The sequence below is a fragment of the Lissotriton vulgaris genome, chromosome 1_2 (assembly GCF_964263255.1).
Source record: "Lissotriton vulgaris chromosome 1_2, aLisVul1.2, whole genome shotgun sequence".
Lineage (NCBI taxonomy): Eukaryota > Metazoa > Chordata > Amphibia > Caudata > Salamandridae > Lissotriton > Lissotriton vulgaris.
The window spans coordinates 360,745,204-360,772,825 of record NC_141686.1 but is presented as its reverse complement, the minus strand read 5'-3'; the positions used below and the strand labels follow the sequence as shown (position 1 = coordinate 360,772,825).

General features: G+C 45.6%; 1 protein-coding gene across 1 annotated transcript in view; it reads left to right on the top strand.

Annotated features, from left to right (window-relative positions):
- Window positions 1-591: 591 nt before the first annotated feature.
- The window catches only part of LOC147736855 (uncharacterized), a 182,137-nt gene continuing 155,106 nt past the window's right edge, over window positions 592-27,622 (top strand). Inside the window, 4 exon segments of the mRNA XM_086952712.1 lie at window positions 592-636; window positions 13,551-13,941; window positions 13,944-14,762; window positions 22,925-23,062. Of these exon segments, the coding sequence (XP_086808838.1) occupies window positions 592-636; window positions 13,551-13,941; window positions 13,944-14,762; window positions 22,925-23,062 (1,393 nt within the window).

The following is a 27,622-nucleotide window of genomic DNA, read 5'->3' as shown; positions in this document are numbered from 1 at the left end:
CCCAAATTCTAGGCAATCCCTAGTGACTATATGTAACACTGAGGTAATCTTCTAGAAGTCAGGGAGGTAGGCCGGATCGTGGACGCTACCAGCTCCCTTATTGTCGACCTGCGAAGCAACAAGGAAAACTATTTGTAATCTCTATTCAGAACTCCTATTCTCTGCTTTATTAACACAAGGTTTCCCTGGAATATTCTAGACAAATTATGTGCTAGCCTACCTGCGACTGAAAAGGCCTAGACGTCGCGTCCGTGTTGTCGTCGTGAAGGATGTCGTGAAGGATGAAGTGTAGAAGAGCTGTGCTGATAGTATGAGTTGCCAGAGAATCTCCGTGACACTGAAGAAGCAAACAGTTAAAAATAAGTTACTTTCTTTCCTATGCTTGTTTATTAACTTCTATTATTCTTAACTATTAATCCCCCACTTACTCTCTCAGATATTAGTTGTTTCTTCCTTCACTCTTTTCCTCCTAGACAAATTAACATTCAAACAAACGTTTTGCACGAAATCACAATACAAGAAACTAGAGCTCCAAAGTTAGCCTTGATACTTCTCAAGGCCTGAAATACTAAAGATAATTCAGTTCGGCATATGCAGTTCAAAAGTTCTCACAAAAGTTCTTTAAGCCAAGTCCAGGTAAGTTTGTTCGAGTCTTTGGTTGTTTGCCGCTTGCTTGCGTTGGGCGCCTGAAGAAATAAACAAGTAATGAAAGGTTTCACTTAGCTTTTCTTTCCGATGCTGAGTTGAAGACCTTCGAAGTTTCAAGGGCGTTGGCTGACGACCGCAGGCTTCCAGGATTCTCCAGGACGTTCCAGCGCGGGGCGATGATGGAAGGCAAAGCGATGAGCAACTTTGGGTGTGGCCTTTTATAGCTGTGCCATACCCTGGGATTATTTCACGTAACGCGCACCAATCATATGCGTGCGTTTTTTCACTGCGTGCGCACCTTTCCCTAGCGTGTGTCTTCCTCCGCATGCGCTCGCACCAATCTTATGCGTGCGTTTTCTCTGCATGCGCTCAAGACCTCAGAATGCACTTGAGACCCTGAAAGCTCAATAAATCAACTGGTCAACATCCTCGCCTGCAAATACAAATGTCTAAAAAGCATTACACTATCTCTGGTCTCCTCTCAACGTATTACATTAGCGTCTGACTAAATAAAGAGATAACAGCATACAATTTACATGTAAGTGAAAATACAAAACACAGTTCACCAAACACTACACCTGACATATTCGGAGTGCTGGTTGCACGGGACAGGGGTGGGTTTCCTGAAGGGGCAAAGTGCTCTTGTGGGAGCCAGATGTGCGTGATTCATGACAGCGTAGGCAACAGTTGTTCTGTGGTGTGCTGGACTCCTAAGAGCGGGATCTTTCTATAAATTAATCAGAATCTTTCTATAAATTAATCAGAATCAGAGTGTCTTGAGCATGGACGGTTTCTCTTTCTGTCTTGAGGTACGATCGTGTCCCCTGGCATTGGCTGTCCTAATCAGGTGAATTCCCCCTGTTTTCTGGGTAGCCTTCTTCACACAGGCACATATTAGTTGAAGGTTGCATCACAGCAAGAGTAAGATTACAACCACTGGTAACAAGGCTTTGCATAAGTCTGCGATCCTCCTTGGTACGCAGGTAAACAAACCTGTGAACAATTCTATGTTTGGGGCACCTCCTTCTTTAATCATGACCTGCTGTAGGTTGTGCAGTGTTTGGATGGCTATTGACAGTGTGCAACTGTATAGGTCTTTCATGGGGATGAAGATACAACATGCTGTACCTATGTTGGCGCATACACACCCTTCCATTATGCTCATTAAGTCCAACACATACCAGTGCTGCCTCACCAGGAGACAGATGATGCACATTTTTTATTTTCGTTGAGGCCATCTTCGGTGGTGTTCTGCAGGTCCGGATCTCTGTACTGAGATTAATGTATGACATTGTTGCGCATTCTGTCCATCAACTTTTACTTTTGCATCTGTCTCCCCGAGTGTTTCGGGTATGCCCAGATGTGGGTCCCGTGCTCTCCATGCCACTGGAATCAAGCTATCCTGGCTGAACAGGGGTGAAACCCCGAAACCGGTCCTAGGATACTTGTTTACAGTCCAGGGAGGACCTGGCTTGACAGTTTGGGTTGGACTGTTCCCATGAGGCACAGGTTCTAGACTTATTTACATATAGGTGGGTTCAAACTGGAATGGCATGGAGAGCAAAAAAACGATGGATTGAGGCCCAGATCTCTGTACTGGGGCGAATGTATGACATTGTTCTGCATTCTGTCCATCAACTGTTGTTTTTGCATTTGTCACCCTGAGTGGTACGGGTATGCCCAGACGTGGGTCCTGTGCTCTCCATCCCACTGGAATCAAACTATCCTTGCTGAAGAGGGGTGAAACCCCGAAACTGGTCCTAGGATGCTTGTTTCCAGTCCAGGAAGGACCTGGCTTGGCAGTTTGGGCTGGACTGTTCCCATGAGGCACAGGGTCAAGACGGATTTGCATATGTCTGGGTTCAAACTGGAATGGCATGGTGAGCAAAAACGATGCATTTAGGCCCGGATCTCTGTAATGGGGTGAATGTATGAGATTGTTCTGCATTCTGTCCATCAACTGTTGTTTTTGCATTTGTCACCCTGAGTGGAATGGGTATTCCCAGATGTGAGTTCTGTGCTCTCCATGCCACTGGAATCAAGCTATCCTGGCTGAAGAGGGGTGAAACCCCGACCGGTCCTAGGATGCTTGTTTCCAGTCCTGGGAGGGCCTTGCTTTGCAGTTTGGGCTGGACTGTTCCCATGAGGCACAGCGTCAAGACTGATTTGCATATGGCTGGGTTCAAACTGGAATGGCATGGTGAGCAAAAGAACGATGGATCTAGGCCCAGATCTCTGTACTGGGGTGAATGTGTGACATTGTTCTGCATTCTGTCCCTCAACTGTTGTTTTTGCACAAGGCAGCTTTAAGCGCCATGATAAAAGTGTAGCTTCAAACATTGATTTCCCATGAAATACAGTATCCTTATCTGTCCCTGGAACTTCCTCCTGTGGCATGGGGGTCTGAGCTGTTTGTTCAGCTGCAGCAGCGGCCTTTTTCTCCTCCCACAAATGGAACGCATCAGTTCGTAGTTTAAAAACACGTCTAATTAAATCGGCCATCTAGGAAGGGAGAAAAAGACTGTCACTCAATTGTTTATGTATTTCAAAAGACAGTGGTCCCTAGTAGTTCAGGGATAGGGCAGAATTGATAGACATACACTCAATAGTTGGTATGACCTTTGTCCTACAGGACAGGTTTTTATTGTAAGAGATATTGAAAACATAAAAGGATTTTTTTACAAGGTGGGTACAACCAGTAACCCACAGGGGACAAGACAAAACAGGGGGGTAAACTTTACGCAACAAGGGCAGTCTGTGCTAGTATCTCAGTAAACAGACAATTATGAAGTGCAGAGCATCATTGTAAACATGTTACTATTTGTAGGGTACATATGATGCTACTTTGTCGACGGCGTTTCGATGCCTACACTCAGATACATGGCATCATCTTCAGGACAAAAAATAATTAGTTTGTCTTGGAAGCATAACAGTTTTTTAGGGCCTATATGCGTACACACAGTTATATTGGGGAAACAAAAGAGGCGAGACAAAACATAAACAATGATCAATAACACCAAAGCAACTAGGCATGTATTTAGGTCTGACCGGTGATCATCTGTGCCTTTGTGAGCTATATTGTGACTTTTTTGGCATTCTTTATATAGAGCAATATTTTTGTGAGTTAAAACGTGGTAGTGTGACTGGCTTTTATTTCCATGCAGCATATAGTGACCACATTTAAAATCCGACGCAGTGACAAGTTTGTGGGGGGCGACGCATGAAATTTAAAAACATTCAGGGAGCTCAGTGTTGGGCCGTGTGGGGTTTTTTTAAAAAAAAAGGCGAGTGGCGCGCATCATTCAATGTATTTAGTCTTGGACCATGCAAGGTTTAAGAACGAGTGGCGCGCATTGTAAGCGGCGAAGTGTTTGGTGGTTATGGGCAATGTGCTTTGACGTCTAGCTCTAAGTGGTCAGGGGTAGCATGAAAAAAATATATATGTGTGTTTACCAAATTTGAGGTCCACAAAGTTTTCTGTTAAGCAGTGCCCATGCTTTTTTAGGTTCAAAGCAAGTCGGCTGTTTAGGCAGTGCCTATGCTTCTTAGGTTTAAAGCAAGTAGGCGGATAGAAAATTTTGGGAGCACAATGAGAACCTGCCGAGAAAGCGGGAGATACAAAGGTGAGTATTTTACAAAATTATTAAACTGGTGCGGTGGTTAACGGAAACGCATAAAATAGTTACCAAACCAGGGCAAGGGAGCCTCTAAATACGAGACCGGACCAACCGCGTCTCACTAAGAAGGAAAAAGTAGGGATTGTATAAGTTATGGTCCACGCGGGGTTAGGAAAAGTCGAGCCGAGCTTTCTACTGTTACTTACTTCCTGGTTTGGCTGCTCCTCGTATAAGCAGGATACAGGATGGCGGGGATCGCTAGCGGGCTCGTGCCTGAGAGCTAGATGAAGTGAGTATGCGAAATGAAAAAGGGACTAATCGTTGTGAGAACGGCGGCCATGCTGGAAAGGTGTGGGGGTGATTTAGAAATAAGAAAAGGACTAATAGTAGTGAAACTGGCGGCCATGCTTGAATGGTGTGGGAGTGGAGTGAAAAAAGTGAAAAGTAAACATTGTGCAATATAAACAAATTTGCATATGTACAAGATTCACTCAAGAATCATTTAAGAAACATCTCGAAACCTAGGAGGAAGTCAGATATACAGTACAGTTTGAATGATCACAGGAGAGATGTCCAATCTTCGAGGCGATTGAGGCCTGTATGGATGCTGTTAGTTCGCAGTATCCAGTGAAGTTCCTCCTTGTTGAGTAATTGGGTGACGTCCGCTCCTCTCGGTGGTGGTTTCACCATGGTAATGATTGTCCATGTTAGGTCATTTTCATTGTGTCCTTTTTCTTTGAAATGTTCAACAAGAGGGGCATTTGGGGTGTTGCACCGGATCCTACTGCGGTGTTGTCCGATGCGTAGCTTGACCTTCTGACTGGTCTGTCCAACATATATCAATTTGCAGGGGCAAAAAATGGCATACACCACATTGATGGAGTTACAGTTAGTGAAGTGTTTTCTTTCAAATGAAATGGTACCAAAGGTGAATGTTTATGATCACTTTTTATATCAACAGGCTTTAAGTCTGTGGAATGTTTCCTAAAATTTTCAATTACTTCTCCGGTAAATGACTCTGTAAAATATAACTGCTCTGAGTCCGGCCATTGCTGAACATCTGCTACAATGTCTGGAGCAGAGGCATCACCACGCGCTGCCTTGTCGAGCAGCAGATCTGAGAGTGGCTGCACGGTCAGCGGTCAAAAAAGAGCGAGTCAGTCATTTAGGGTCTAACTCTTTCTCTGTGTGATCTGAGGAAGATTTATCATCATCAGAATCATCTTTGGGGGCAGAGGGAAAAGTATATGGTGGAAGAGATCGATCTAACAAAATTGAATCATCCTGTGGTTTATTAAGTAGAGGATAGAGAGGACACCCGACAGGGTATTGGCCATTTACCTGTAAACTGCGCTCCCTATCCTCTTTTTCTTTTATTTCCATAATTTCTTTACTTTTTATATCCTCCCCTTTCAGATAGATGTTTTTGCCCTGTTATTTGTCTGCTAAAACTTTCTCTTTCCTCACTCTCTCATGCGCTTCTTTCATCCACATTCGCAGACATTCAAACATATCTGGTCTACTTTGGCGCTTAAACACACACTTTTCCACATACTAAATTTTTCTAATATTGAATGACCTATGTATTTGTCATCTTAAATCAGGATCATTCTTAGTATATTTATTCCATAGTGCACTATACATTGTGGAAGAAATACCATTTTTAATGTACATATCCCTATTTGGTCTCCCCTCGGGGGGAGCTGTCTGATTTTGTTCTAAATCCACATTGGTTCCTCCAAGAAAGCAACACATCCTTCGAAGCGTGCGTGAAACAGGCACCCAAAAATATTATAGTATATATAATATTATAACAAAGTGATACTTAACACAAATATTGTACCATTCAAGAATTAAAAAAATTATAGAAAGATCTCCACATTACTTTCCTATATAAATTGCATTTTATATATACCCAAACCAAACCAAAATCTTGGCCAAGCAAATCGAAACAAAAAGCGCCACATTTAGCGATCTTACCAAACAAAAGTCTCCAGCCTCCAATTGCCAAGCTCTGAATCGACCAAATGGTCACTGTAAGACGAACGCCAAAAGGGATCTGAGTCGTAGACCGGCACCACCTAGAGGGTCGAGTCGGGAAAATCGGAAAAGCACTTCAGCCTGCAAAGACAAGGGCCTCCTCATGCAGTGCACATCCTTAGCGAGATTCCAAATCTCCGTCAAGACCACTCCATCAGGCATCTGAGTCGCCGATGAGCCCCACGTAAAGGGCGCCAATTTGTGGAGGTGAGCCTTTTCAGGAGCCCACCTGGTGCAGGGGTTTGCCCTTTTGCGCAGTGGTCCTTTAGACTGACAAAGTAGAGATTGGCATGGAAGCTGTAATATCACGAAAGTATTTTTATTAGGACACATGAGTGGAACTGCATCGATACAGAACCCTCAGGCAAAGTATGAGGCAGCACATGGAATACAGAAACCATGGGCCTTATATATACACCTTTTACTGCTGAGTAAGCACAGAGGCTCAAAAAGAGGCGGTACAAGTGTACACACAAATAGTCAGTTACATACAACGATACATCAGAATTGCTTAGTCAACAGAATGGGAGCAGCTACAATGCTGCTGACATCAGTTAAAATAGCCTGACAGTTAAAAACATGACAGGTGCATCCTAACAGCTAAGGCCTCTCTGAGCATGTGCAGTACTCAGTGTCGGAGCTAGTTATAGATGATGACTCGGCGAAATAGAGAAGCAGGCACCAGCAAGGACGGGGAAGCTTATGGCAAACACATGGCTTAACTAAAATTGATGCTAAAAACAAAATGCTCATCCTAACAGTAGTCTCTGCCAAGTTTCCACAGCATGAAGTCCCATTCCCAGATCCCAGAGTATGGTACCTGGTTCCCGGTTAAGAGGGGGACAGGTTGATATTCAGGGGAAGTAAGATGCTGTCTCACCAGTCTTGTGGGGGGAGTGTGGATGAATGTTGTGATGCCCTGGACATTTGAGTGATTGGATAGCATGGTAAATGGTGTTTAAGGGCTATTCAAAATGTTTTGTCAGACCGAACAGGCCCCATAATTGTTTTTCGGAGCCGCGCCAACACTGTTGGAGTGTGTAAGTTCTGTGGTTGTAGGGAGCTTACACTGGGGAGGGATACTAGAAGAATGGTGCAGGTGTCTTCCAACCCAGAGTGGTGGAAGTGGTTCAGATTAACCCAGCTAGGTGACCTTGTAAGTGAGGAGGTTGCAAGGCCTCACATCCTGTCCCGCAGGGGAAGGTGTGAGACTGGGCTGAATTCCGAGCCTCTACCTCAGTCTCCTGTACTGGATGGTTCTTAGAGGGAACACCAGGTAGGGACACTAGTCTGTCCTGTCAGACTGTCCTTCGAGGGGGATCTCCCCGTGTTAGGTAAGCTGGGAGTGTCTGAATTCAGGCCTCCATCAGTTCTGGTGTCTGGCAGTGCTACTCTTCAGTGGAGTACGGAAGTCCAGATTGAGGTGTGACAGAGGAAAGAGTCCCCAGTGGGGACTCTTTCCTCTGTCATGCTTCTGTCAGCCCTTCTGGCTGGCCTCCGACCCATTGGGCTGGGGCCAGCCAGAAGTGCTAAGTCACCAATTATTGGCCATGTTGACGCCACTTCTGTCCAGGGGCATCTTCGCACACTGTCGGAGGGACAGGAGGTCACGAGCTCTGCGCCAGGCAGACTGTATTGTAGTATTGTAAACAGATCTATAAAGCGCATGGATACCCAGAAGCGTCCCAGCGCTAAAAGAAAGAGCCAAGCTCACAAAGGGAAGTGGAGTCAGTAGGATCACTGGGGAAAAAGAAAGGTTTTGAGAAGCTTCCGGAACCGTAAATGGCATGGTTCAGCCCGCAGCTTCCGGGGAAGAGCATTCCACAGAGTTGCTGCATTCACAGAGAATCGGCGACCTCCAGTACGCGCTTTCTTTACTCTCGGAATTCTGGCCAGGCATTTGTGATCAGATCGAAGAGGCCTGTTGGCCTTATATGGCAAGACTTAACTCTTCAAAATAGAAGGTCCCTTACCTTGTAGAGATTTGTGAGCGATACACAAGGATTTGAACTTTATCCTTTCGCGAATAGGTAGCCAGTGCAGCAATCTGAGTGCCGGTTTAGCTGACACCCTGGCCGTGGTGCCCGTGAGCAACCTAGCTGCAGCGTTCTGGATCTGTTGCAGTTTATTAATTGTGGCTTCACGACAGGTATGTGTCACCCTAGGGGAGAGGGGTAGGCGTGCTCCCCATGAAGTCCTGATTCTGCGGCCATCTGACCAAAGGGTAGCGTCTCTGGGTTGGGGAGCCAGGAGCAGGTGTTTCCGAACTGGACGGCAGGGCAACTGTAATCAGTGTCCTGACCGGTTTGCCTTCTAGGGGTACCACTCCAGAGGGGTCGTGCATGCCTAGCCGGGATCTTTAGGGTCCCTGGCTGAGTGTGGTAGTACTACCCTGAGAGCAGGTGGGGCCCATCTTAAGGGGAGGGACCCTGATCTTTAGAAGGGAGGGTATAGGGCTCTGGAAGGGGGTGCAGAGGGAGCGAGTCCTCACCTCTGACCCCGGTGCAGCTGGTAAATGTGGATCCATGGTGGTAGACCAGTTGATGGAGAGAGGTCCTGAACTGGTGGGAGAGTTGTGTTCTGGTGGGTGCTTCTCCTAGGAGAGTGCTGAACCCCTGAAGTAGAGGTAGGGTTAGGAGAGGCTTCACCCATGACCTCTGGTTAACCTGAGGGTGCAGACCCTAGGTTGAAGGATCGGTGGTAGTTTGGAACTACACAGAGTGCGAGTGGATAACGGCTATTATGTGCCAGGGGTTAAGGACCAATGACATCTGGAAGGCCTGGTCCTGACCGTGGACAACTAGGGAGTACCAGTGGGGTAGCCTAGTTGGGCCTGAGAGGTTTTTTTTCAGAGGGAACCACGTGGGTTCAGAGTGGCGTAGAACCGGAGGGTGTCCCTGCAGTGCTGGCCCACGTCCGTGTTCTATCGCCCGAAGCAGGGAAGCCCATCAACATAGTGATTGGTCTCCCCTGCATTTTGGCTGGTAGGGGTTTGTGTTGGAGTTGGCTCTTTTTGTAGGTTCACCCCTAAACATTTAGCATTTCTCCCAGCCCTTTTCTCTGTGTAGTGTTAGTGGTTTAAGGCCGCTGGGCACTTTAGCCCTGTGGTCCAGTGTAAAGTGTGGGCACTCTCTGTTACATTTAGTGGGAGTGAGAGTGGCCTGCCCTCCCATAGGAATGCCTGGGGGATTCCCTGCGCAGTGTGTGTCAGTGGTAAATCCTGTTATGAGAGGAGCAGTATGGTCAAGTCTGGTATGTATGAAATTGTGAGAATAAATGCTGCACAATGGTGTGCGCAGATTTATTATGACTATGTGAAAAATGCCACTTTTAGAAGTTGGCATTTCTGTGTGCTAAGTGTCCGCCTGCCTGATGTGAATTGCATGTCTGGTTTTGGAGGGACAGGGCAGGCTGAGCCAGACGTGGGTTGAATAGAGAGATCTGCAGTTGGAGTATGGGGAGGGGTGACCCTTTGATCTGAACAGGGCTGTGCCTGGCAAGGTGAAAGATGGATCAACCTTCCACTGTGCGGCTGATGGCAGACCACCTCTTCCTCAAAGGCAGGATGCAGCCTTGTAAACAAAGTTCTCCAGGACCACACCAAACTGGTTCTGGCTTGGTTCAGTGACTTGTGACTTTTGAGAACAAAGTCTTTTGGTGGTATAAGTAAAGGGGCTGTGACCCAATGAAATTGTTCAGTTCTATGGTGCTCTTCTAGGATGATGTGCTGCTCCTGGTCCTGCTGGGGCATGCTGCTGCTGGGTCCCATGAACTGCCATGAGGGCTTGCCTCCCTGGCCCCTGCATTGCCCCCTTGATTGCTGAGGGCTATTTGTTTTGGAGCTATGGCTCCCTGCAGCCTGTGAGCGATATATTTTAATTCTTTCCTGGAGGAAGAATGTGTTACTTCTGGATGATAAGACGAACCTCTGTCCGTGTAACTAGAGGGAAAGGACTTTGAAACTTTCATCCATCTTGCTGAAGCAACTACCCAGGGGCCTGATTTGAGCTTGCCTCCTCCTGAAGTCTCAGGGAGATTAGACTTCACCCATCTGCCGTCCGGATTCTTATTTGAGGGGAATTCTCCTCGCAGGTGAGGCCTCTGTTGAGAATTCCAAAGCCTCTGGTTCAACTGCGGGGAACGCGGGCTGAAAGTCATCATTATCACTATTGTGGGCTGCCACAGCAGAGGAGCTGTTGCCGCTGAGAGCCCGCATTTGCCTGTGTTATCAAAGTCTTTGTTATCGCTTTTGTGGGCCGCTGCAGCTGAAGAGCTGTTGCCGCTGAGAGCCCGCATTTGCCGTCCTGCCGTCCTACGAGAATCATCGCTATCGCTATTGTGGGCCACTGCAGCTGAGGAGCTGTGGCTGATGAGTGCCCGCATTTGCCGTCCTATGAGAATCATCGCTATTGCTATTGTGGGCCGTTACAGCTGAGGAGCTGTTGCCGCTGAGTGCCCGCATTTGCCGTCTTACGAGAATCATCGCTATCGCTATTGTGGGCCACTGCAGCTGAGGAGCTGTGGCTGATGAGTGCCCGCATTTGCCGTCCTATGAGAATCATCGCTATTGCTATTGTGGGCCGTTACAGCTGAGGAGCTGTTGCCGCTGAGTGCCCGCATTTGCCGTCTTACGAGAATCATCGCTACAGCTATTGTGGGCCGCTGCAGCTGAGGAGCTGTGCCGCGGAGTGCCCGCCTTTGACATACTACAAAAATCATCACTAACAATGTTGTGGCCGGCTGCAGCTGAGGAGATGTGCCTCTGAGTGCCCACCTTTAAGCCCCGTACTTTCAAAGCTGTGCATCACTTAGTGCCAGCTGCAACGTTTAGGTCTGCGCAATTGCGCACATGGATTCTGCTGCATTGGCAGCCGCCCTGACATTTTGGACATAGGGCATTTTGAACCCCTTTGAGAAGGCCGGTTGGCCAGAGGAACTGTTAGGTTTGTAGGGCGCCAGGCCCTAATGTGATGCATGTGGTGCTTGGAAATGTGATTTATGTAGTATGATTTACGCGCCCTGTTTTATGCCTCTAAATGTGGTTGAAGATTATGAGGTTTTGAATTATGCATTTATGTTTGAGTTATCCTCTACTGTGGTTTATGGTAGTGAGATTATTTCCTAAGGTGAGTTATGCTTAGAAGGTTATGGTCTAAAATGTTTAGGCTTATGAGGTTGGCGCAGGATATATTTCATGCCTAATGTGATACAGTGGATAATATGATTTTTGTTGCCGGATGATGCTGAGTCCAGTGTTTGCCAGTAATTGCTGGTAGTGTTCTATGCTTATTATATGTTCTCCGTTTACTATCTATACTAAGTGATGGTTCTGACAGTGGTCCAGGTGGCCCTGTCATGTGTATATAATCTCCTGTAAATATTGCCCAGTGCCAGTTGGCACAGTGTATATTGTGTGATTACTATTCTAATGTGTTTTATGATAATACAATGGCTATTTTTGATATCAACTTGTGTGGAGTTCCTTTTGTGGTGTGCCTAATATGTTGTTGCTGTGTGGGTTGCGCAAATGCTTTACACATGGCCTCCGGGATAAGCCTGACTGCTCGTGCCAAGCTACCAAGGGGGTGAGCAGGGGTTATCTTTGGCGTGTAACTCCCTTGTTCTGACTCTGGATGGATACAGCTCAAGTCCTAGCGAACCAGAAATCCCATTTCTAACAAGTCTCATCTAAGGGCTCAATTGACATCCACCAGCTGGTTGGAGTCACGTGTTGGGAGCCTTCACTAAATATTCAGTGATGACAAAATAGTCGTATTTATTCCGGGAGCAGCGCGCGTCCGTCTGTCAGCTTCTTAGATGAGTTAAAGCAAACGTAAGACATTAAGTCAGATACCATGGTAAGGTAGAAAAAGACAAAAAGCGCACACTTTGCAGCAGGGATATCGAAGATATATTACTGGCTGTGATGAAATCTCTATTATAAATGCTGCAATCTTCCAACAAATGCTTGAACCATCCCTAGGAATGTGGCAAAGATAACTTAACAAACAGAAAAGTAAAGGCAGGAGTTGGAACTTCAGCTGCTCCAATGTGAACAGGAAAGTATTGTCAAGAAGAGTGTGAATGGAGCTGCATTTGTTATATACTGCCTGAAGTGTTACCTTTATTACATACATCTTGAAGAGTTTCCTTTGTCATATACTGCCTGAAGAGTTGCAGTTGTTATACACTTTGTAAAACCCACGTGACAGCAGCATATCCTGATCATCTCTTTTTCCACAATGTCTTCCTGTTTAAATCTTGACTATGTGCGTCTCCCTAAAGCTATACCGCTAGCGAATGCGTGCTCCGTGAGTGCTCTTTCTTTACTAAGTTATCACCTCCTTTTCTGAATTAAGATGTGGCATGTTCACTAGAACATTTAGTTAAATATCTGTGTATTGTGAAACATCTCTTGGTTACTTTAAAAAATGGTAAAGAAGAGCTGGCTTTTACAAATAGTTAAATATTGTATATTTACATTCTCTTACATTTCGATTTAGTGATTTTAAATCTCTTTACATCCAACAGGAAACCAGCCTTGAATGCACAAATGATTGTGAATAATGACTTTAATCGTGTAAATCTGCAAAAAGTCATCAGAAAAAATTAGCTCCAATATTCAGGTAAAGAGCTGCACAGTCAGAGACTGAGGAACCTGAACATAAACTGATAGATCCTGGAAGAAGCAGTCCAGAGCAATTCAGTGGATATAAGAGTCTGAGCTCTGCATCTCCATGCCACAAGACGAAGAAATGACCTCTAGAAAATTAACGCAACAACAATAACAACTAACCACTGCCTGTATTATCAAGACTCCAAGATTTGATTATTGGATCGGTGTGAGGTGTATACAGCATTGTACTGATGGCAGACCACCATTCAGTGCGCTAGGTATATTGTAAACTATTTATGGCTAGACCATAGGAGCAGGAGAAAAGCACAATGGAGTAGAGCCAGACAACTGAAGGGTAAAGGAAAGAGAGGGTCTCTGGTCTACAAGTCTGTCCCAATTTGCATCGAACTTAAGGAAGACTAATCTTCACTCGTAAACATGCAAAACCTTTATACAATCTAAAGACATAACCATATACAAAGAAGCTTTACTTGCCACAATTACATCATATGTAGTGGGTGGGTCTTGCATTTCATTGTGAAATCTGAAATCAACCATCCAAAATGCCACACACATGCAGGGAATGTGATAATAACACCAGTGCTTCATCAACCGTGTAAGCTCCTCAGGAAACACAGTCATGGGATGCAGACAAATATAAACCTGACCCAGAGACACTAACCAAGAAGGAAAAATCATACATATGCAGCAAGAGCTTTAGTTTATCATCACTACTAAAGAGCCATCAACAAACACACACAGGAAAAGCAACGTGCAATTGCAATAAATGTGTGAAGAACTTTAGTCAGTTAACACTCCTAAAAGATCATCAGCGGACACACATGGCGGAAAAACCATACCATTGCAATGAATGTGTGAAGGCATTCAGTCAGTTATCAAATCTACAAACACATCAGCGAACACACACAGGGGAAAAACCATACCATTGCAGTGAATGTGTGAAGAAATTCAGTCAGTTATCAAATCTACAAACACATCAGCGAACACACACAGGGGAAAAACATACCATTGCAATGAATGTGTGAAGAGCTTCAGTCGATTATCACACCTACAAATACATCACCGAACACACACCGGGGAAAAACCATACCATTGCAATGAATGTGGAAGTAGTTTTAGTCAATCCTCAACTCTCAAGATTCATCAGCGAACGCACACAGGAGAAAAACCATTCCAGTGCAGTGAATGTGTGAAGCGATTTAGTCAGTTATCACAACTCCAAACACATCAGCGAACACACACTGGGGAAAAACCATACCATTGCACTGAATGTGTGAAGAGCTTCTGTCTATTATTTCAACTCCAAATTCATCAACGAACACACACTGGGGAAAAACCATACCATTGCAATAAATGTGTGAAGAGATTCAGTATGTTATCAAATCTTCGAAAACATCAGCAAATACACACAAGAGAAAAACTATACCATTGCAATGAATGTGTGAAGAGATTCAGTATGTTATCAAGTCTTCGAAGACATCACCGAACACACACCGGGGAAAAACCATACCATTGCAATGAATGTGGAAGTAGTTTTAGTCAATCCTCAACTCTCAAGATTCATCAGCGAACGCACACAGGAGAAAAACCATTCCAGTGCAGTGAATGTGTGAAGAGCTTCAGTCGGTTATCACAACTCCAAACACATCAGCGAACACACACAGGAGAAAAACCATACCATTGCAATGAATGTGTCAAGAGATTCAGTCAATTATCACACCTCAAAATACATCAGCGAGCACATACTGGGGAACAACCATACCATTGCAATGAATGTGTGAAGAGCTTCAGTCGTTTATCACAACTCCAAATACATCAGCTAACACACACTACTACTTTATTGTGCATGATTAATTAAAACCTTTACAATGTAAATCAAAGAGGATTCATAAAACATACGTCAAATTTAAGCGTGTTAAAACAAAGGTTCCGTCCTTGAGACTAAACACAAGAATCCATGGTGAGATAGCAGCAGCAAAATTAAAAGAAGCTTAACATCATGTTAGACAGCCTATTTATCCTAAAATCAAAACAAAACAACAACAAAAAAAAGAAAAAGATTAAGAATTAGATTCTTCCTCACTGTCTGGCATGGGAAGATAAAAAGATGCCAAGGTGCAAAAAAGAATAATTAATTTATGATAACAGATCGGGGGAACCTTATTACCTAATCAGTTCTAGACAGTGTAAGGGAGGGCCAAAGGAGTCACTCTGGGGGATACTCTTCTGAGGTACCATTAAGCTCGTCCTTAGGGCCCTTTACGGTGCTACTTGATTTGTTTGGATCCTTCAAAATTTTGAAGCGGGCCTCAGCGATTTGAAGAAATGTTACCATTCGGCTACTCAATTGGATGTCATCTCCTTTGAAGCAGGCTAGCACCGCTTGCCTGCAGGTCCGTAAATTACGGATGTTGAAAAGTGGTCGCAGGAGAACGCGACGATCTTGGGTGAGCTTGGTGCAGGTAGTAATCAAATGGATTAAGTTTTCCTTACCAGTCCCGCAAAGTCGGCATGTTGTAGGTAGGTGTGGCCGTAACCATGGAGGTAGATGAGCCGCTGACGGCAGTAGACCTAGGTGAAATTTCAAGAATTTCTCTTTAGTTTTATTAGTAAAGCCTTTCTGCAGATAGTTTTGAGGCAAGAGCATGGTGTATGATTGAACTGTAAGCCAGCCATGAGCCCGCTCTGTTAGGGCGGCTTTGTCCTGCAGCAATGATTCCTTCCGTACTATTTTGTTGACCACCTTTTTGAAGAGTGCTGTGGAACCTGAAAGTTCCCAGAGTTGCTTTAAGACAAGGTCCTCAATGGCTGCTTCCAAGTACAGCCTTGCTGGGCAAGTTTCTTTGTTTTGAAGTTCCTTCCACAGGAGAGCATTCAAGGCCTTCGCGTCCCCCCTGCTTACTTTATGCCAGGTTTTTATGTAGGCTCCCTTGCGCACCAGCTCTTCTTTTCGTAACCCAAACTCTAGTCTCAGTTGGGCTGGTGATGCATACCTTGGAAGGCCGAAGATCATGCGAAGTGCTTTTGCCACTGTTCTGTCTAGTAAGAGAGCATCCCTCCCCCTCATAGCTTCACTACCATAAGTGATTGCCGGGACTAATTCTGCCTGGATTACCTTTATCAGAGGAAGTAAGCTTGGCCCCGAAACTGTGTTTGTTAGATTTCTGAGTGCCGCTGCAGCGATTAATCCTCTCCTTTTTATGGCTTCACATTGCGGTGTGAAATTACCCTTGTGATCTATGATGACCCCCAGATTTCGATATTCCCAGACCTTTTCTAGCTTACTGGAAGACAAGAGCCATTTTCGTGTTGTTTTGTGTTTTGAAAGGTTAATACACATAACATTTAATTTATCACGATTGATGGTGAGCCGGTTAGCAGCGGAAGAACTTGAGGTGATGTCCAACAGCCGCTGAAGACCAACCGGGGTTCGACTGATGAGTAACAGGTCGTCTGCGTAGAATAAATTTGAGATCTGTGAGCCCCCTAGCTTTGGAGCGTGCGAGTTGCATTCATTTAGTAGTATAGATAGTTCTCCCATAAAAAGATTAAAAAGTATCGGGCAAGTATACAGCCCTGTTTTACCCCTGTATGTGTCGGAATCTTTTTTGTTAGAAAGTCACCTGTGCCGAGCCTAACTTGCAACCATGTCTCGCTGTGTAGGAGAATTAATTGGTTTAACTGCAGCGGGGGAATGTTCAACTTGTGTAGCTTTTCCCACAAAAGGTTTCTGTCCACATGATAGAAAGCCGAGCTATAATCAATATAGCACAGGTAGAGTGAATGGTTCGCTTCTTGGGCTGCATCAATAAATAAAGAAAGAGCTAAGATATTAGAGGTAGTTCCCATACCTTTGCAAAAATCTGTTTGGTTGTATGGGATTTCTGAAACTTCGGTTGCCCAGGATGACAGTTCCTCTAGAAGCAGACCCACGAAGTATTTAGCTTCGTTATCGAGCAGAGACACTAGCCGATAATTTTTTCGGTCGCTTTTGTCTCCCTTTTTGAAGATGGGGGGAAATGATGGCTCCCCTCCATGAAGTCGGGATTGATGATTTCTGCAAAATCTTGACGAACATTGGTCTGAGGGCAGCTTGTTTGAACAATATGTGGGGGATCCCGTTTGGTCCTGGGGCCCCCCTCACGCCTTCACTTGGATATTCGGTAACAGATCGATGCACACTTAATTTCAATTGTCTGGTCTTGCTGCTGGGGCTCGTAAAGGTCACAGCTGAGTGTTAAACGTTCCTCAGTGTATTTTGTGAATTTGGGCATTCCTTGGGTGTTAACATCAGTACCCTTGAAGTGAGTGCTAAGAAAGGTTATCCAATCTTCTTCAGGGACAAAGGAATTAATGCCTTGACTCCTCCCCGTAGACAAATTGTTGGTTTTTCTCCAAAATTGAGCGCTGTTGCTTGATTTGGCGTCATGTAGTAGTTTGGCCCACAGGGACTTTTCGGATTCTCGCTTAAGCCACCAGACCAGCCTCCTGCGATCACGCTTTAATAGCCTCAGTTCTTCTTTGGCAACAGGGTCTATCCTTACCCTTCGTACCTTTTGGCCGATGAGAATTTTTTGATTTTTTAGGTGAACATTATTTGTAAAAGCGTAATTGAGATACCGCATTGGATTGACAGTGTGGAGAAGTGTGGCTCAATGGTTAGAGCGGCAGACCCTGATGCAGAGGTCTAGCCCGGGACCAAGGTTCAATTCCCCGCCTCGGCAGGTCTTGGGCTCAAAATTCCACGGACCTGATAATTCTCGCCTCGGTGCCTATTCCAATCATGGAGTCCCACTCTGCAACTCTGGGCAATAGCTTGCTTAATCTCCACAACGGCCCCCACAACGCTAAGGATGCCTGGCCTCCACCTTGGGGGTGCCCAGGAGTGGACGCCTCACAGGGAAAGCCAGGATGGGTTCCACAGCGGTATTCGTACCAGCGCCTTGAGACCCTTGCGGGCGAGTAGTGCGCTATACAAGTATCAATTTATTATTTATTTATTTACAGTATTGCCCCCTCCATCACGCTGGTTTTTCCTCTGTGTTTTTCCCATGTTTTTGCGTAGTATTTCTGTAAATTTCTCCCAGCTGGCAGTTAGGTCTGCTGTTTCTTTTTGAGCTTCGCCAAGTGCTTGCTTTGCATAGAGCAGGAGGCCCAAAGGGTCGTCTGTTCTGCACTTTAACCGCCTATCGTTCGCTGTGTAAACTAGTTCATGCCCAATGGCGCGTGCTGGGCTTGGAGTTGCAAAAGCCTCTAGTGTCACTTCTTGAGGTAAATGGTCACTGTAGTCAAGTAAACCGATATGGAAGTCAGTGGTCACTTGAAACAAATTACCAGAGAGGAAGGTGAAGTCAATTATTGAACTGGTTGTTGTACTGTGGAATGTTGCTACTTGGGGACAATCCCCTGGGAATCTCCCATTAAGCGCTCGTAGACCAAGTTCTTCAAGTGTTACTAAAAGTCGCTGTTCTGTTTTTGTACTTCTTCCCCCTGATGAGTTGTCCTGAGAGTAATGTTCCAATGCCAATGGGTCCTCGGTGCTGCTGACTTTAGTGGCCAATTTATTGAGCATGTTCTGATTGAAGTCGCCGCTAACAATCAGACTGTATCCTCTGCAGTTAATAGCTTTGTAAGCTCTTCTTTCAGTTGCAGGGCTCCTTGCTTCTTTCCTCGAGGATGTAGGCAAAGGTTTACTAGAATTAACTCCTCCGTCTTTCCTTGGTCTCGAATTGAGATTCGTGATACTTGCATTGCATTGGGGGAGTCTCGATTGTATGGTAGCGGCACTACTGTACGCGTTCTTTTTAATGAACAGTATGTTACGAGGCCCCCTTTTTTGTGGCCAAATCTTGCAGACTGGGTTGGAGCGATGATATGCAGGGTAAAGCCTGGTAGTGGTGGAGGAGAGTCTGACCAAGTTTCTTGCAAGGCTATGATGTCAAAGCTTTGCAAGTAGAGTTTTAGTTCCGAGTCCAAAAGCTTATCCCCAATGCCGTTGATGTTCCAGGAGCAGACTTTTAAGTTTTTAAGAGAATTCCCAGTTACAGACTTGTCATGTCAGTGTTTTTCCGGCTTGTTATTTATAGTCCTGGATAGCCATGTCCAGTCTAAATTAGTGCGCTCATTCCCAGCGTATTGCCTTCTTACGCCCAGTTCTTTTGGTTCTGAACTGGACGGGGAGTTGCTGCGAGCCCCTCGCAATACAGAGAGCGAGTGATGGTCCTGATTGGCCTGGTTTTGTGCGTTCCGATGTACAAAGTCACTTGCCAAGGGGTCTGGATATCTCAGTTTTACAAATGGGCGAAGTATTATGCCCCAGCTATTGAGTTTCGCTTGTTCATTGAGCACGCTCTCAGCCAACTTTGTTGAGGCCCATACTGTTTTAGTGACCTCCACCCCTGGGTGCTCCGGTGAAACTGTGAATTCCACTGAGTCGAGATCATTGGTGGATATGTTTGTTAAGCTGTCAATGGAGTTTAACAAACGTAGAATGTTACCCCTGTTTAGGATGTCAAAAGCGCCCCTTGACGTGTATTCCGGAATTAATAAAACTGTGGGGTTGCCTAAATGCTCCTTTATCCTGTTGGAGCTGCTCTGCGGGGTTGTGGAAGTGATCGCAACCCTGGTGGCTTCCTCTACTGGGGTTCTCTGGTCCGGGGCCTTTGGTTCATCTGCTCCACTTACAACCTGTTTTTAGGAACTTCCGGTTGGTATGGCTTCTGGGGGATGGTCTAATTGTACCCTTTTGTCTGCTTTGGGAGGTGGGTTTTTAACTCTTGTGGTGCTCGTGCTAATATTGGTTCTTTCCCCACAATCGATCAGACCCTCGCTCGAGTTAGATTTTGTAATTTTTGCGCTGCTCCTCAGGGCGGGGCTTTCAACTTTTGTTGGGGTCGTCATGTCAGAAGTATTTTTCTTTCGATTCTTTTTCCTTTGTCTCATATGCCACTGATCCTGATTAGGGAAGGGACGTGAGTCCAATTCCGTGTCTGTCTCTGGACTCGTTGGAGCCAGCTTGTCGGGCATTGGGTCTGGAGGCAAGATGCTGACTTGGTTATTCTTAACTTTCCCTTCAGCCAGAGTGCCTAGCTTTAACTTGCTTTAACTTGCGGCCCTTCTTCCTTTGCTTTCTGCCCCGCTTTGGGGAGCACACGTGGTTCCGTGGGACGTCGTTTTGGTTGGATTCCCAGGGGGGGAGTAAGATATTATTTGCTGCTACCTGGGTTTCTCCTTCCCTGGTATGTCCTTGTGCTCTTAATAGCGTTGCATTTTCCTCTTCCCTTACCAGCTTGTCTTTTTGTATTACAGGGGGGGGGCTCAGTAGGAGTTAGAATTCCTCTGTTGTTTTTTTGCCATGCACTGTTTGTTCTCTCCAGTTGACCCGTCGATGAACTATTTTTGACGGCCTCTCTAATACCTGTAAGGAGGTTGTCCATTGCTCCAGGGAGTGTAGCCAACTTGTCCACAATTGCGATCCCAGGACAATTTGATTGTATAAGTGCTGTCTCCTCTTGTGCCCTTTTGACCAGACTGTTCAGTTCAGCTAGCTTATTATCGATGTTGGAGACAAAAACTGATAGTGAGTGTAGAACTGTTAGCTGAAGGTCAATTTTGTCCGATTGATATTGGATGGCATTAACAGACAGTTGCATTGTGTGCAAGAGAGATTCCCATATGTCTACCATAGGTTGCGGTGATGGAATCGTGGTGCTGAGCTGTGCGGCTTTGCATTTTAGACTTGTTGCAGCTTCTTTTGGGGCCCCATGAGGGGGTGAGGTGTAATAGGCGACCAATTCTTCCCACTCTTCTTGCGTGGGGTATGAAGCCATTGGGTCCAAAGGTTTTGATGGGGTGGTGACTGTGCTAGCCTGCCCCGGGAGCTGACCTCGGGGAGGGGTTAGGGGTTGCTCAAACTGTGCCGAATGATGAACTTGTGCCTGAAGCACGAGCGGTTCCGGTGCCATGGATAGGTTCCCCACACGAGACTAGCCCGTTGTTTTGTCCTCATAGTCTACAGTTACCCCTGAGCACTTACTAAGTTCTGGTTGCTCTTGCCTGAGATCTTGTGATGAGGGTGTGTTTTTCTCTACCATAAGGTCCTGTGGTAGTCCGGGGGGGGGCTGTGCCCTGTTACAGGACCTGGGATCCACACATTCAAACTGCTTGAAGTGCTAGGAGCTGGTGCCAGAGAAACCGGGGTTTCAGGAGTGTCAGGAGTGCTGGGCACCTTTAGATCCATTTGTACCCCTGGATTTTTCTCAGAATCTCTGGCGATCTTAGACCAGTCTTCTGGGGAGCCTTTTTCTCCAGATGATTTGATGGTGACCTTCTGGGCCGATTTTATTGTGGAACCCGTACTCATAGCACTCTGAATAGATTCTTGCTGTTTGCTCGTGAGTGCCTTTGTTTTTAATTCATGCACCTGAGGCAGGATTGATCCTGGGTCAGAATCGAGGCCCCACTTTCTGATTGTCGTTGAAAAGGTCGCCCCTCTGTGAGATTCGCTGTAGTTTCCACTGCGATTTTCGGTCTGTGTGGTGTCAGGGCAGTCCCTCACGTCGCAGTCTTCTTCTCTGTCTTCATCTTCTTCTTCTTCTCCTCCTCCCCCTCCTTCTCCGTCTTCATCATCCAACGCCTCAGGGGGGGCTTTCTCTTCAGCCCTCTCATTAGCTCTTTCTTTTGCTCTATCTGAATTCCTTGTTCTGATGCGTAGGAGACCGGTAATATCGGTGTTGGCAGATTGTCGGGCTGCCGAGTGTTCAAGCAAAGGACCGAGCCTGCATACTTGATGAGTGAGAATTTTGTATAAATTTTAGGTTGGAAGCTTAACCCTTTGGGGTTTCGTGCGAGCTCAGGGCTTGGGAGGCGTGGAGAAAGGGGGATCGGCCGGTCATCCCCCCTTCCTCACCCCCTTCCCCTGCCCCCTTCTTCAGTTATTTTTTGCCGTCACTCATAGAATCTGTGTTGGAATTCTTATTGCCCTTGTTTGCTCTCTTCGATCTTTTAGTTGGGTTCAGGGGTACATGAGGATCCCTAGATCTCCCGGATCTCATTATGGTCTTCTTGTCTTCCTGCTTTTGTTCCTACCCCTTGTTCTTTATTTCTTGATTCTTCATCCTCTTCTCCCGGAGTCCTGCCTTAGCCCTTACTGCGGTTGCTCCCTTGGCCCCCCTTGAGCCCTTTGGGCCCAGCACCCGAAATTGAGAAATCAGGTATGGTAGAGTCTGGAATAGTCTGTTGGGGTCTGGCGGTAGGAGAGCCAAAAGACAGTAACACAGGTTGATAGGGCTAGATCCTAAACAAATTGCTGTGGTGTTCGTGGTTTTGTGGTTAGGTTGCTACTTCCTTCTAACACCTCGGCATAAAACACTGAGGCGTCCCTCTTGTATGTGCCTCTCGTGGTGCCTCTCCCTCCTGCTCTTACTGTTTCTGTGAATCCAGCCTCTGCCTTGAAGGATGCCAAATAACACTTTCCTTCCCGCTGCCTAGGACGCCGGTTCCATCCCAGCCACGACATGTGGGTAATAAGGCTGCAACCTCCGCCTATCTCACTTACAGGAAGGGCAGGGTGGAGGGGGGGAGAAGCAAACAACTCACCCCCCCCTCTCCGGCCGTGCACTCCAAGGTGAGGTGAGAAGAGTGCTTGGGGCCCGCTATTACTACTTGCTGCTCACACAGCGCTATTCCGCTGCCACAGCTCACCTGCTCTATGGCTGCCGACAGCAGCGAAGGCTTGAGTAGCGGAGTTGCGGAGCTCTTTCTTTTTCTGTTGCGGCTGCGGCATGACTAAGGCTCCCACTCCCCAGCTCCCTTTGCTCCCGGCTGCCGGCTGCTCCGGGGGGTTAGAGGGGGCTAGAGGTTGAGGTTTAAGGCTGAGGAACGGCAGAGCGATGAGGCGGCGTCCTCCTTGATCCTCGCTCACACAGTATGATTGGTTGGCTGCTGCGGACTGGGAAACCCGGAGTGGATTCCTGAACTGATGGAACACACACAGGAGAAAAACCATACCATTGCAATGAATGTGTCACAAGATTCAGTCAATTATCACACCTCAAAATACATCAGCGAACACATACTGGGGAAAAACCATACCATTGCACTGAATGTGCAAAGAGCTTTAGTCGATTATCAATACTACGAAGACATCAGCAAACACATACAGGGGAGAAACCATACCATTGCAGTGGATTTGGAAGTAGTTGTGGGAAGGATTTTCAGCTAACTACAGGGATTAGTGATAAAACCTATAAACACAACACACTTGAATAAGTTTAACAAGCACAGACTGGAGAATATTTGTAGCTGGTTTTGGTGTTTGCCCATTTTGTGCAACAACTGGTTCAATGACAGCTGCTAGAGAACAACGTCCAAAGGCACGAGTAGTCAAAGTAGGAAAATGTAACCTGTAACTCTGAGAGTTAATGCTTGCAGTGCAGAACATTTACCTGCGAAGCCCTGACACAGGAAACAATGATGCTCATTTCGATCATCACTTGCATCTGTTAATGCACCCACCACAGTGGCACTTCCCCAGAGGTGTCCAATATCTAGCTGGACCCTTGGGAAATGTGCTGGCTCACCACTGACTGAAAATGATTCACAGTGAGATTAATTGTATCTGATAATATTTTAGACGTTTCTTATTTACAGAGAATTACCCAACCAACTCCTAACTGGTGAAAGGACAGAATCGGTGATTGATGGCGATCGGAAAGAGAGCTGTTGAAAAGTTTAGTTCTTAAAAGGTTTCTGAAAGCTAGACAGTTAAATAATGAATCTTGAGCAGTAAAGAATTCTAGCTCTTAGAGTCCAGAACTATCCATTCCCTGCTTTACATTTCTTGAACTTTGGCACTGGAAAATAAATCTGGATTCAGAAGTAAAGGAACACAAAAGATACTGAATTTTGACACAAATGATATTCAGGTTCGTTTTTACATGCAAAAAAAACCTCTTGTTTTATAAACTGCCGGTGAATGAATGGACATAAAAAGTGTGTGCTGCCTCGTGAGCAAGCAGTGAAACTTTGTGATGCAGTTGGGACGTCCTCAGACCACAAATAAGATAAATCGTAGCATTCTGAATCATCTGTAATGTGCTTTTGTGTTGCTGTAGCTGCCAAATACACAGTGTTCTCATAGCCCTGCCTTGCTTAGAGGAATGTGTTCACCAATATAATATGCACATCAGAAGAAAGAATACATCTTCAGCAGCCAAAGATAGTAGAAACTAATGCTTTCCACCGAGGTCATTTTAACAAAGTGCTGAGTCCGGGAAGTTCTTCCTGCTGCCGACCATCATCATCACCACCGCCACCACCCAACCAGTGAGGAACAACAAGAAGACTGCTCTTCAGCACGCCCGTCCTATACATAACACACTGCAGGGGTTTGCTCAAGGGTCAAACTCACTTTACCTTCACGTTAACAGCAACAAGTTCTAAACTGAACAAGTCTTTTGCATGGCCATTAGTGGCATAATACATTTGAAACCCAATACTTTATAAATCTATATTAATAATACATAACCAAACATCCAAACACCACCCATGGATGGACATCCAAGAGCCTTTAAAAACTACACTACAGAGGTGTGTACCAGGATCAAACTCAATTTATTTTAACGTTACCATGAACTAAATTATGATACAGCAAGAGCAGGCATGATGCTATGAAATGTACACAATGATGACTAGATTTTACATATTACTACCAAATGTATGTTTTTTGATTTGTAATAAAAACAAAAAATGTATTTGAATTCATGGTATTTGACTGCTGATTGTATGGAAAGAGATGTTAAATGTGATTTATTCCCTAAACTATAAAGATAATTTGTGATGTCAGCAAGGAGCCTAGTTTTTTGGCAATAGAGGGGTCAAATCTCGATAGCATGACTGATTTCAGCAGGGAGTCTGTCGCAGGTAGTATCAGAGGGGACTATTCTCCTCAATGTGCCTTCTCTCAGAGCGAGAGGCGGTTGAGATGGTAATTCGTCTCCTTCTGTATAAATGAAGAGTGAAATGCTACCAGTAATACTGAGATCTGGGCTTCACTCCTGTGTTGGGAACTTAATTCAGTCGTTTTTACCCATTAAATACCGGATTTATTTTGGAAAACGAAACATATGCGTGTATCGTGGCACTACTCTCGTTAATAATCCATAAAAATGCTACAGAATGGTGAGTGCTTGAAAGCATTCTGCCATACGAGGGATTTAAATATGCATTTGTCAAATACAAAATTGACTTTTTATTTGAAGCTTCTTATATAGCGCTTCTTTATCTAATAATGCCTGATGGGTTTTCTCCGAGAGCCCCTTCTCCTTCGGAAGAAGTTTTTCATTGACAGACCCAATGTGATCTCCAATGCAAAGATGACAGTCTCTCTAACTTTAAACAGGGCTGGTGTGTGGACCGTTGGTTTGGCTGGTATAATGCTTTGTTTAATTTTTGATAGAGAGCCCTTTTCACCACACCCTGAATCCCGCCCGTCTTTCTTTAGTGATTTTTGTATTTTGAGTTACATTTGAAGACTGTCCCCCTCATTTATAGTTTGACAGGTGGTCCACGGTCTGCCAGAGGAGCAGGCGTAACAACTTCCACTACCCCATTGGACTACCGTCCACCATATTTAGCGATCTCCACCAACCTGGCTATCCCTGTGTCTTCAGAGAAGCAACAGGAGCTCCTCTAAAAGCACCTAACGTTGCTGAATGGCTGCCATGGTTCACACGGGCGCCCAGAAGACTCTTTTGTTTTACTCCTAAAGTGAAAGTTTGCTTTTACTTTTTGTAAAACCAATAAATGACGTACTTGGTACACTGAGAGATTTCTACAAGGGAGTCGGGGTACTATTTTCTAGTTTTTTTCAGTTTGAAACAGCCAGTCTTTACATAGTGCTCCTGAAGAGAAGCAAGTAGGTCAGAATGCCTTCCATAAGTAGGGCGGACGGTCTGATGTATTTACACCAACGGCCCCAGGTATGTCGATCTTTGTTGTGAGGGTTCCTGAGGTTCTGACCTCACTTCAAGTAGAAGGGAACATTGATGGCTTCGTCTCACCAACCTCCAACATGCTCCTATTTATTTTTATATTCCGTTAAAATACAATTTACTAATGGATTATAAATGAGAACCACAGCCATGCTCTCTTCTCTTATTCATGCATTAGGGATCATGAAGGTGTCTCTATGATTCTTGGCCTCTTATTCGCCTGCTTTGCAGTCCTTCTGGGATAACCTTTTCCAACAATGTATTCTTTGAGAATTCCTGTTGCTTCATGAAAGAGCCTTATATGTGCAGTTTCTCCTAAATTGTAAAAACTGTTATATGCGAAGTTTCTCCTTAGAGACTGTGAGAAGTTAGCCTGGTATATGATGTGCACTATTCTAGTGGGCACCTTGCACAAGTCTAAACAACCCTCATGGTGATGGTTGTAAAGTCAACCTTATAGACCAGCTATCCTAGTGGTAGCATGGACAAAGCAGTCTTAGGCTAAACTTCAGAGGGCATGTAAAGCCAGCTGTTCTACCATATATAATCCCTTGAATATCAAATGAAAGGATACCACACAAGGTATATATAAAAGATATATGTATTTATTACTAACACAACCCCTCTGGACTCTTTATGAGGTCAGAGGTCGAAGTACATTACAAGTTTCTTAATCAGCATTCTATAAGTTGCACAAAATACAGTTATGCCCTAGGGGCCTCACAAACCATATACTAAGTAAGTGGTATAAGAACCACTTCACGAATAGGCCTAGGGCCTAAGGAATTGCTGGGGCTACACTGGACAACCCAAGGATTGGAAGTAGGAGGCCCACGGGAAGCGTGTGCAGTGTCTAAACTCACACGCGGGTTACCGTAGAGTTATAATGGGAACGTAAAAGTAACAAAGTAGGAGATTTCGGACACTTCCAGGTGAACTACGGTGAAACACTTAAAGCTAGGACACTTGGCTAGTCAACACCCACGTGAGTACCGGAGCACTCGAGTTACCTCACCCAGGGAAGCCGGGTGCATAGGTGTTCTTCTGTGTCGGCTTTCGTCGCTGTTTCCTATGGAGAGCTGCAAAGAAGTGATGCAAGTGACCAGGAGAAAAGTGCCCAGTTGGATCCAAGGGTGGATCGAAGATGTGAAGAACCTGTAAGCAGAGGGAACAGAGCCTGGGTCACTAGCCAGTGACCAGGAAGGAACCAGGCAATGTTGAGTGCTGTCCAGGTGAAAAGGTGAAGCTTGTCTCTGCAGCCACGGGGTCCAGGAGGCGTCGACGACGACCAGGAGCTGGAGGGCGACTGTCCCACAAAGGATCTTGTTGGCTGGGGTGTCGGTATCCGGATTGGAGCCACCAAGCCGTGGCTAACGCAACCCATGCAGGAGATGAAGATCGGCTTCTGTTCAGACCAGCAAAGTCTGGGGAGCTTCAACTTTGCAGGGAAGCTGGGGCGAGCCTGGAGCAACTAGGCCAGCAGTGTAAATTCAAAGGATCGTCTTCAAGGGGCTAACTAGCCAACGGGCTAGCAACCAGGAAGACACGGTGAGCTGTAAATTGCCAGCAGGCCCTACGCGACACTCGTGGAGTGTGGAGGGCTAAGCTTTGGCACAAATGGTGCTCGGGTCTGGGGCTTCTCAAACCCCAATGCACAACTGCAAGGGTGCCTTGGTAGTTGCACAGTT